At 42.5% G+C, this 11,448-nt stretch overlaps 1 protein-coding gene across 1 annotated transcript; it reads left to right on the top strand.

Moving 5' to 3' along the window:
- Positions 1–950: 950 nt before the first annotated feature.
- Positions 951–1,958, top strand: LOC127031774 (olfactory receptor 6N1-like). The gene has a single exon (XM_050918811.1). It carries the CDS (start codon positions 951–953, stop codon positions 1,956–1,958), a length of 1,008 nt encoding a protein of 335 aa, XP_050774768.1.
- Positions 1,959–11,448: the final 9,490 nt, after the last annotated feature.

The following is an 11,448-nucleotide window of genomic DNA, read 5'->3' as shown; positions in this document are numbered from 1 at the left end:
GGCTAGAAGGCCCTTTGGTCTGACCCAGTATGGCCATTCTTATGTAGGTAATGAATGCAGGGGACTGGGCTAGATGACCTCTCGAGGTCCTTTCCAGTCCTATGATTCTATGTTAAGATGATCTCTAGTGAGAGTATGGATGGAATTAACTCTTTCCAGAAGAACAGTGACATATTGACCAAGAAGCTATAGGCAGATATTAATTCCTATTCATTTCCAAGGAAGAAATGGTCTAAATCCACTAGATTACATAGAAAAGTTCATCCAAATTTTTTAAGATGAGATATCAAAGGTGCCTAAGTGAGTTAACAGCACAAATTCCCTTAATAGTCATGTGAAACTTGACACCCAACCCCCTTAGGTTCTTTTGAAAATCTTCATCTTATTTGGTATTATAGCTGAGGGGTACCTCTGCTGTAACTCCAGGTTGAGAGTCACTTACGATCAGATTTTTACAGGTATTCAGACACCTAATGTCTATGGATTTTAATAGGTGTTAGGAGCCTAAATACTTTAAAAAAACTGGTTCTTACCATTTAATATTCATTGGTTTTGTTCTTTCGCTAGCCCATCACATTCCACTCACTGAGAGAGGTGGCTATTCAGGCTTGAACTATTATTGCCCTTCTCCAGTATGGCAGAATAAATAGGATATGATCAATAAATGGTCTAAGCTGCCAGGTCTGTACTTGGGCCACCAGAGAATTTGGCTGCTGTTACACTGATTCATGATCTGATGAGATAGAGGTGGTAATAAAGGTTTGGTTTCTAGACACGAGATAGTCAGCATTTGCCTCTGTGATTTGGATTCAAAAGATGGACTGGTAACGATGCGGGGTAGATGAGTTTTTAAACATTTATGAGATTAATTGCCGACACTTGAGTCCTGTTTTAACTTTGTTCTTGTGGTTATACTGCAGGTGTTTTTTAATTGTCTCTGCATTCACCCCATGGCAGACACAGGCTGGGGAAATAAAACGTCAATCATGGAGTTCGTCCTCCTGGGATTTGGGAAGGTCCCTGAACTACAGATCCTTCTCTTCCCTTTGTTCCTAGTGATCTATGTTGTGACCATGGCTGGGAACATCCTCATCATTGCGCTAGTTGTGGCTGATCAGCACCTTCACACCCCCATGTACTTCTTCCTGGGGAACTTGTCCTGCTTGGAGACCTGCTACAGCTCAGCCATCCTGCCCAAGATGCTGGCCAGTCTCTTGACTAGGGACAGGACCATTTCTGTTCCTAGGTGTATAGCACAATTTTATTTTTTTGCTTCACTGGCAGCTACAGAATGTTGTCTCTTGACCGCGATGTCTTATGACAGGTATTTAGCAATATGTAACCCCCTGCGCTACGCAGCCCTTATGAACGGCAGGCTCTGCCTCCAGCTAGCAGCTGGATCTTGGCTAAGCGGCTGTCTGGCCACTCTCATCATATCATGCTTGATGTCACAACTAACCTTCTGTGGCCCCAATGAAATTGACCATTTCTTCTGTGACTTCACCCCAGTAATAAAACTGGCCTGCAGTGACACCAACCTGATCTTGGTGTTGGATTTTCTCCTGGCTTCTCTTTGCACACTCTTCCCGTTTCTGCTAACCCTGTTGTCTTATGTTTATATCATTGTTACCATCCTGAGAATCCCTTCCACCGGCGGCAGACAAAAGGCTTTTTCTACCTGCTCCTCGCACCTCATTGTGGTGACGACATTCTATGGGACTATCATTATTGTCTACATGCTACCGAAATCTGACACATTGAGAGACCTGAACAAAGTGTTCTCTGTCTTCTATTCTGTTCTTACCCCGCTGATCAACCCCCTCATCTACAGCCTGAGAAACAAGGAGGTCAAGGAGGCCCTGAGTAGAGTGATGCATAAATGTGTAGCTTTCTCAAGAAATCAGACATCTCTAGCCAGTTCTTTTAGGCTGAAAACAAACCAAGATGACCTGAGCTGATTTACTGAGTTATAGGCACAAAGTCTATGAAATAAAATCTTAGCCTTATTGATGTCAATGGTAAATACCCCCCTTGGCTTCAGTGGGGCTGGATTTCACATTATTTCATCTCTATCTTAGGCCAAATGAAAGATGAGTTACTAAAGTGATGACACACTGAGAATTTCTGACATGCGTTCTCTTTTGGCAGAGCAGATACTGAATGTCTACCCCCACACAACATGGAAAATTTTCTTTTTGAAACAGAAATTTTATACTTTATTATTTTTCCAATCTTTTCCTGACACCCCAAAATTAAAGTGTGTGTGTTTTCAAGTTTGGGCTTTTTTTTATATCAGTGTTTGCTCTTTCTTTGTGTTCCACTCTCTCATTTTTCACCTCTTTTTCCCTTATTTCCAGTGGTAACATGAAAAAAAAAAGAATTAAGGGTTGAGAAAGCAGGGGGAATAAGAGGAGAACAAAGTGGAGAAACAAACAAAAAACACCAAATGTTAAAAAAAAAGTCCAAAATGTTTCAAATACATGAAAAATCCCTTCTTTCTGAAAGCTGCAAAATGAAACTTATTCCAAAACTTTCACCAGACATTCTTTACTATTTTTCAAACTGTTTAAATTTTGGTCCTTATATTTACAGTCTGATTTTTTTTTCTTGGTAGTGGTGGTAAATTCAGATAGCGATAGAGAAAGTTGTTAAATTCTGAGAATGTTTCAAGCCAAGTTAATATAAAGGGATAGGTGCTAAGTCAGGGATGCTTAATAGCAAAGGATAATTTCTCTGCATTTTACCAATCGTATTTTAATATTTCTTTATGTTAGCAGATTCCTAATCTTAAATAAAAGTGATAAACACAATGGGCTGTATTTTCATTAACCGTAGACCCGCAAATCTTATGTTGTATGGCTTTTGAAAGTATTCCATGAAAAATTTCCAGTGAAATAATATATATGGGATATTTTTCATGGACTTTTTATTTCAATTTTTCAGTGAAACAACAATGGATTTTTCTTTCTGTTTATTTAAGTGGAAAAGGGAAAGATTTTTTAAAAAAAACTAGAATTCCCAGGTGAAAAGAATAGCTCGCAAAAAAATGACCATGAAGAGATCTTCAAATGGCTACAGTTGAGTCTAATAAAAAATTGTTATGGATTTTACATGAAAAATTTTCAAATGAAATTATCTGTTTGGGATATTTTTCATGGAATTTGTTCAGTTTTTCAATTAAGCAAAATTAGATTTTTCTTGTTTCTTTTAAAAAAAACTGGAAAAGAAGGGAGGAATGGGGAAAGGGAGGATAAGAAAAAACAGATTTTTGAGAACAGCAGACAAAAATCACCATTAATTTCAGTGAAAAAAGAGAAGAAAGTAAATGCTGACCAAAATTGTCCACCAAAAATTGTTTAGGTAACACAAAAGCCATGTTTAATAGACACAAACATGTTTGGACCTTATATAGGGACATAAGCAGGAGAACTCTCCCACATCTGAACCTGAGCCTTTCACCATCTATGCCACATACCCCCCACCAAATCATGACCCTTCATTCCATTCACAGACGGCAGATGCAAACAGCCAGCCTGTACATTTCACCAGCAGCATCGTTATCACTAAGCCCAGCTGTAACCATCTCAGGCAAGGCAAGAGAAGAAGACTTACTGGGCCCAGTGTTGTGGGGAGGTTGGGCAAACACAAAGATCCAGACTCAGATCACAGTCCAGACCTAGCTGGGGTTTTGCTGGGACTCTACCAGGGGTGCACACATAGAACCGAGGCTGTTCCTGTGGCTGGGCATGTCAAACGGTCACCGAGAAGGGACTCAGCAGGTGATGCTGCCGGGCAAAAGCCACTTTGCTGATGCCAGCTGCACAGAGCAATTCAAAGGAAGGAAGCTGGTTCAATGAATGTCCCTAAAAATGGTCACCACAAGTGCAAAGCTGGTGAGGGTTAGTTCTCAGTGCACAGTCTCCAGTCCTTCCCAGGTGCTGTGCACAGCTTTACTGCTCCATGCAGGCCTCTCCTCTGGAGTGAGGCAAGGTGTGGCTAGAGGAAGTGGCTACCATTTCCCAACACACAGAACTCCTGTGATGTCAAACACAGCAGCGCTGCCTCAGTCACTGGGACATATCAGGGCATGGCCAGGGGCAGAGAAAATGGCCACCAGTAAGAAGAATTGTAGGGCCTGAACATTAGGAATGGGATTATCCTACGGACCTATGGGAGTTTGGGTACTTACCCCCTTAGATCCAATTAACTATCTCAGCTGTCTGCCCACTGGGGAGTCACTCAGAGTAGCCTACCTTTAGCCAGTGCCCTTGGAAACAGACCCCACATTCATGGAAATGCATTGGATTGAGGGAAACCTCACTGTTCAATGACCAAGAGCAATTGCTGTTGTACCAGCTGTGATACTCACTATTGCTGTAATCGCGCTGTTGTGCGATTTGGTTCCCAGTGGCTTTCATTCAGAATAGAGCATACCCACAAGAAGAGAAGACATGAGGAAGGTGCAGACATGCTCTTTAAGACCACTAGTGGGCAGACGTGTGCCAGGATTGGGAAAGATGTGGCAATGATGTACAATAGCCAGTGGACAGCAGCTGAAATGGAAGGGCAATAAAGATGAAGCTACACTGCCAAATGGCCATCAGGAGGGAGCTGCAAGAGAGGTCTCTCTCGCACACACGTATGGCATCTGCAAAGCAACATTCTACAGATGGAGGTGGTGGTCCAGAAGCCATTTCAAGACTTTCTCTGTGAGGCTGTGGAGATCACCCAATTCACCCAGGAATCTGTATTTGGGGCACTATGTTATAGTACAGTCAATGGTTTGGAGGGTCTCACTGCAGTTGCACATAGGTGTGTCTTTGATTTCCCACTTGTGCATCAAGTAGCCACATCTTCTATGGCTTGTTCAGACGCAGGTCAATGTTGTCCAAAGTCTATGTGGCAAGTTGAAACCAGGAGAGCAGCTTGTTGGGTCAGTAATTATATGCTTCTTTGGAAGGGTAGATGAGGTCCAGACACTTTACCATTCCCTGACTGGATCCAGAGATGTGAGTTGGTCACGTGTGCTCCATAGTGGTTCTTCTGATTTCAGGTCTTGGTGGGGTATGTTATTCATTACCTGCCGGATAGGAAGTTCTGGGTAGTCTTCAGCACATTTAAGTTCTCAGGCCGTGGCTACATCTGGATGGAAAGTTGAATGTCCACTGTTTGCTAATACAGGAAGAGGCAAGAAAGAGGAAGTTACACTGTCAAATGACCATCAGAGGAAAGTAGCAAGAGAAGTAAAACTTTACACCAGAGACTAGAGAGCATCGGTGTAAGTGGCCAGGAAAGACATGGACCTCCATGCTATGCATTTCCTGCTGGATAGCGCATATTAGGGGTGGGAACCTGGCTATTATACTGCTCATTGACCACCAGGTGGCAGAAGGGAGCCAAGGGTAGGAAAAAGACGATATAGCAAAAAATAATCACTAGAGAGGACGCAGAGGGTAAAGATGGATGCTGTTATGATGCATAATCTACACTAGGTGGCAGCAGAGTGAAAGACATGAGAAGAGTCTGTTATATTGACCAACAGATTTCAGTAGAAGATAAAATAATGAGAAAAGGGCAGTTATGCGGCAAAACGTCCACAAGATGAGAACTGAATAGCTATGTTCTGAAATGCCCACTGGATGGCCAAGGTTATTGAACATTAATAAAGGGATAGTGCACTATAACAGCCCATCACCTGGGACAAGGGTCTTCCAAAAAATGTGAACTAGCATTTCATCATTGTCTGAAATGTTTTACCATTGGGATCATTTGACTGAAATAAATAAATAAATATCACTTAAATAAATCACACTGGGCATTGTTAGCAACAGTGCTTAGGAAGCCTAAAATTAATCAACAGGGGACTAGGTTATGGGGAGGTCTTATTAAAAACGTGTGAAGGCATCACCAGATAACACAAAACTGTTCTTTGTAAATAGAGAAGGAGAAGTATATTTCCAAATATACTTGTTCCTTCAGAGAGATTCAGGTCTCTTTACTGAGAAAATCAACTTCCTGAAGAAGGAAGTTTGACAAGAATCTCAGCCATGGAACCGGAGTGATGGACACGAAATCCTGAGAAATAATAGCTCATTGAGTCAAGTTTGAGCTATCCTGTGATTAGAGGTGAGCATCCAATCCCAGATTGCTACTACATTGTGTTAGTGTATAGGCTTGTTTGTTAGCCTGAGATAGAATTTTGGATTTAACTTTTTTGATACCCTTATACTAATATAGGTGAACAAAGGGATCCTCACTAGTATGTGTAAACAGTGAACAAAGACACTGTATGTTTCATTTCCCACAACCAGATGGGGCTTTTAGTACAATGAGAAAAGATAAGGGATAAAGCTAAAGTATTACAGGGTATGGGGGGAGTGTAGTATGTGAGCCTACATCGGAAGGCTACCTGGCTCCTCTTTCAAGCCAATGTCAAGCAAGCAGTCGGGAGGGGCAAGGGGCCATTCTCCAAATCTACATGGGATCTGCTGGCAGGAATTTTGAGTTTCTGCACAAGAGAAGAGTGAGGAGGGATTTGATAGCAGCCTTCAACTACCTGAATGGGGGTTCCCAAAAGGATGGAGCTCGGCTGTTCTCAGTGGTGGCAGATGACTGAACAAGCAGTAACGGTCTCAAGTTGCAGTGGGGGAGGTCTAGGTTGGAAATTAGGAAACACTATTTCACTAAGAAGGTGGTAAAGCACTGGAATGGGTTACCTAGGGAGGTGGTGGAATCTCCTTCCTTAGAGGTTTTTAAGGCCTGGCTTGTCAAAGCCCTGGCTGGGATGATTTAGTTGGGCTTGGTCTTGCTTTGAGCAGGGGGTTGGACCAGATGACCTCCTGCACCCTCTCCAAACCCTAATCTTCTATGAGTCTATTAAAGATCTGTCCGACGTTTTCCTCAATCTCCACTAGTCAGAGCCATATGTATAGAAAGAATAGAAAATATGGAGGTAACCAGCTTGGCTTGACAGTGAAATCCTTGCTGATCTTAAACACAAAAAAGAAGATTACAAGAAGTGGAAGATTGGACAAATGACCGGGGAGGAATATCAAAATATTGCTCAGGCATGCAGGAGTGAAATCAGGAAGGCCAAATCACACTTGGAGTTGCAGCTAGTAAGGGATGTTAAGAGTAACAAGAAGGGTTTCTACAGATATGTTAGCAACAAGAAGAAGGTCAGGGAAAGTGTGGGCCTCTTACTGAATGGGGGAGGCAACTTAGTGACAGAGGATGTGGAAAAAGCTAATGTACTCAATGCTTTTTTTTGCCTCTGTCTTCACGAACAAGGTCAGCTCCCAGACTACTGCACTTGGCAGCAGAGTGTGGAGAGGAGGTGACCATCCCTCTATGGAGAAAGAAGTGGTTTGGGACTATTTAGAAAAGCTGGACAAGCACAATCCATGGGGCCAGATGTGCTGCAATTGAGGGTGCTAAAGGAGTTGGCAGATGTAATTGCAGAGCCATTGGCCGTTATCTTTGAAAACATGTGGCAATTGTGGGAGGTCTCGGATAACTGGATAAAGGCTAATGTAGTGTCCATCTTTAAGAAAGGGAAGAAGGAAGATCTGGAGAACTACAGGCCGATAAGTCTCACCTCAGTCTCTGGAAGAATCATGTAGCAGGTACTCAAGGAATCAGTTTTGAAGCACTTAGAGGAGCGAAAAGTGATCAGGAACAGTCAGCATGGATTCACCAAGGGGAAGTCATGCCTGACTAACCTAATTGCCTTCTATGAGGAGATAACTGGCTCTATGGATGAGGGGAAAGCAGTGGACATGTTATTCCTTGACTTTAGCAAAGCTTTTGATACGGTCTCCCATAGCATTCTTTCCAGCAAGTTAAAAAAGTATGGGCTGGGTGAATGGACTATAAGGTGAATAGAAAGCTGGCTAGATGGTCGGGCTCAATGGGTAGTGATCAATGGCTCCATGTCTAGTGGAGTGCCCCAAGGATTGGTTCTGGGGCCAGTTTTATTCAATATCTTCATTAATGATCTGTAGGATGGCATGGATTGTACCCTCAGAAAGTTTGCATATGACACTAAACTGGGAGAAGTGGTAGATATGATGGAGGTTAGGGACAGGATACAGAGGGACCTAGACAAATTAGTGGCTTGGGCCAAAAGAAACTGGATGAGGTTCAACAAGGACAAGTGCAGAGTCCTGTACTTAGGAGGAAGAATCCCATGCACTGCTACAGACTAGGGACCGAGTGGCTAGGCAGCAGTTCTGCAGAAAAGGACCTAGGGGTTACAGTGGATGAGAAGTTTGATATGAGTCAACAGTGTGCCTTTGTTGTCAAGAACGTAATGGCATGTTGGGCTGTATAAGTAGAAGCATTGCCAGCAGATCGAGGGAAGTGATCATTCCCCTCTATTCGACATTGGTGAGGCCTCATCTGGAGTACTGTGTCAAGTTTTGGGCCCTACACTACAAGAAGGATGTGGAAAAATTGGAAAGAATCCAGCGGAGGACAACAAAAATGATTAGAGGGGTGGAGCACATGACTTATGAGGAGAAGCTGAAAGAACTGGGGTTATTTTGTGTGCAGAAGAGAAGAATAGGGGAGTGAGATTTGATAACTGCTTTCAAATACCTGAAAGGGGGTTCCAAAGAGGATGGATCTAAACTGTTCTCAGTGGTAGCAGATGACAGAACAAGGTGTAACGGTCTCAAGTTGCAGTGGGGGAGGTTGAGTTTGGATATTAGGAAAAACTTTTTCACTAGGAGAGTGGTGAAGCACTGGAATGGATTATCTAAGGAGGTGGTGGAATCTCCTTCCTTAGAGGTTTTTAAGGTCAGGCTTGACAAAGCCCTGGCTGGGATGATTTAGTGGGGGATTGGTCCTCCTTTGAGCAAGGGGTTGGACTAGATACCTACTGATGTCCCTTCCAGTCCTGATATTCTATGATATGAAAGTGTAGGCCTTATTACTGTCTTATGGCTTTTACTTTTCAATTTGATAGGCATTCTCCTATTCATTGTTGAGTTCGTCATTATTCTGTATGATCAAACCTAGGTACTTGAACTTCTGTACCTTTGATAATGGCTGACTGGCTCTCGTTGTATTCTGACAGGGTATCGCTGAATCTACAGACCATATACTCTGTTTTATTTTGGCTGGTTTTCATGCTGTTCCTTAAAACATTATGCTCCTAGGCTTTTATAGCTTGAATCACATTTCTATGAACCAATCAAACATACCAGCCTGAGTCGATACAACTTCATGCTGATCACAAGTTCCCAGAGAGGATCCCATAGCAGAGCCAAATCCAGCTGGTAAACATGGCTGGTGAATCAAAGGATGTTGTAAACCTCGTGACCTGGTATAAATGGGGGTAACCCACAGGATTCCACTCTGAGAGGAGTTCAGATGTAGGTCTGTCATAAACAGATAAGAAAAGTTAATAGCACAGAAGTACTTTATATCTCTTTGACTGTAAAGGGCTAACAAGTTCAGTAAGCCTGGCTGTCACCTGACCAGAGGACCAATCAGGGGACAGGATACTTTCAAATCTTGATGGAGGGAAGTTTTTGTGCTGTGCTGTTAGTTTTGGTTGTTGTTCACTCTGGGGGCTCAGAGGGACCAGACGTGCAACCAGGTTTCTCTCCAATCTCTCCAACACAGGCTCTTATAAGTTCAGACTAGTGAGTACTAGGTAGATAAAGCGAGTTAGGCTTATGGTTGTTTTCTTTATTTGCAAATGTGTATTTGGCTGAAAGGAGTTCAGATTGGTATTTTGCTGAAAAGATTTTAATTTGTACTTGTGTACTTAGGCTGGGAGGGTGTTCCCAGTGTCTATAGCTGAAAGACCCTGTACCTATTCCATTTTTTTAAAATTTACAAAGATAATTTTTACTGTTTTTTCTTTCTTTAATTAAAAGCTTTTCTTGTTTAAGAACCTAATTGTCTTTTTATTCTGGTGAGACCCCAGGGGACGGGGTCTGGATTCACCAGGGAATTGGTGGGGAGAAAGGAGGGAAGAGGGAGAGAAAGACTGATTTCTCTCTGTGCCAGGATTACTTTCTCTCAGGAAGAGTCTGGGAGGGGGAAAGAGAAGGAGGGAGGAAGGTGAATTTTCCTCTCTGTTTTGTGATTCAAGGAGTTTGAATCACACAGTGATCTTCCAGGGTAACCCAGGGAGGGGAAGCCTGGGAGAGGCAATGGTGAGGGAAAGGGTTTACTTTCCTTGTGTTAAGATCCAGAAGGTCTGGGTCTTGGGGGTCCCCAGGCAAGGTTTTGGGGGACCAGAGTGTACCAGGCACTGGAATTCCTGGTTGGTGGTAGTGCTACAAGTTCTAAGCTGGTAATTGAGCTTAGAGGAATTCATGCTGGTACCCCATCTTTTGGACGCTAAGGTTCAGAGTGGGGAATTGTACCATGACAAGGTCTGTCTCTTGGGCAGGAGAGCATGGTTTGAGGCACAGAACACTCCTGAGCTATACCATCGTCACATAGCAACACCAGGCATTATTAATATCAGCCTTTAACAGTGAGAGATCTTGAAACTAGAGCTAAGCAAATAATTCATTTTCTGGTTCACTGACAGGGCCAAAAATAAATCATTTTGGGTGCAACTGCATCAAAAATTATGAACATTTTCAGTTAATCAAAAAAAAATTCCCTTTATTGTCAAATGAGACATGACTTGGAAGTGCTGCTGCGAATGAGAATGAAAAGCCATTGGGCCCAGGACCACAAGGGAGAGTGGTTCTATAGCTTGTGGTTAAGGCCCTCACCCGAAAAGTAGAAGGCCCAAGTTCAAATCCTTTCTCTTTCCCCATCAAGGTTGTTGAAGGAATCATAGGACTGGAAGGCATCTTGAGAGGTCATATAGTCCAGTCTTCTGTGCTCATGGTAGGACTAAGTATTAGCTAGACCATCCCTGACCGGTGTTTATCGAACCTGCTTTTAAAAATTTCCAATGATGGAGATTCCACAACCTCCCTGGGCATTTTATTCTAGTACTTAACCACCCTGCCAGTTAGGAAGTTTTTTCTAATATCTAACCTAAACCTCCCTTGCTGCAATTTAAGCCCATTGCTTCTTGTCCTATCCTCTGAGCTGAAGAACATTTTTTCTCCCTCCTCATTGTAACAACCTTTTATGTTGAAAGTTGAATTTGATACATTTTGATGGGAAGTTTTGGTTTCAACAACACATTTCACTGAAAAATTCCCAACTAGGATTATGGTGGCCAACTTGTTGGGTACCTAATTTGCTTAGTATGCAATGAAAATCACAGCCTGAATATGTGACATATTCATGTTAGAGAGTGGATTCTCAGCTGTGGACTGTGAATAATTTAATCACATTTTCAGCTTCTCCGACTCACACAATGAAAAGTGATTTTAGCCATTATTAGTATTTTCATAATACTAATACGTTGTCCACTCAGATATTTTTGTATTTTAGAACTTGGTCATAATGTGAAATAACCATAGA

This window comes from Gopherus flavomarginatus, chromosome 11 (assembly GCF_025201925.1).
Source record: "Gopherus flavomarginatus isolate rGopFla2 chromosome 11, rGopFla2.mat.asm, whole genome shotgun sequence".
In the NCBI taxonomy this organism is placed as follows: Eukaryota; Metazoa; Chordata; order Testudines; family Testudinidae; genus Gopherus; species Gopherus flavomarginatus.
This window is presented reverse-complemented; position numbering and strand designations above follow the sequence as displayed.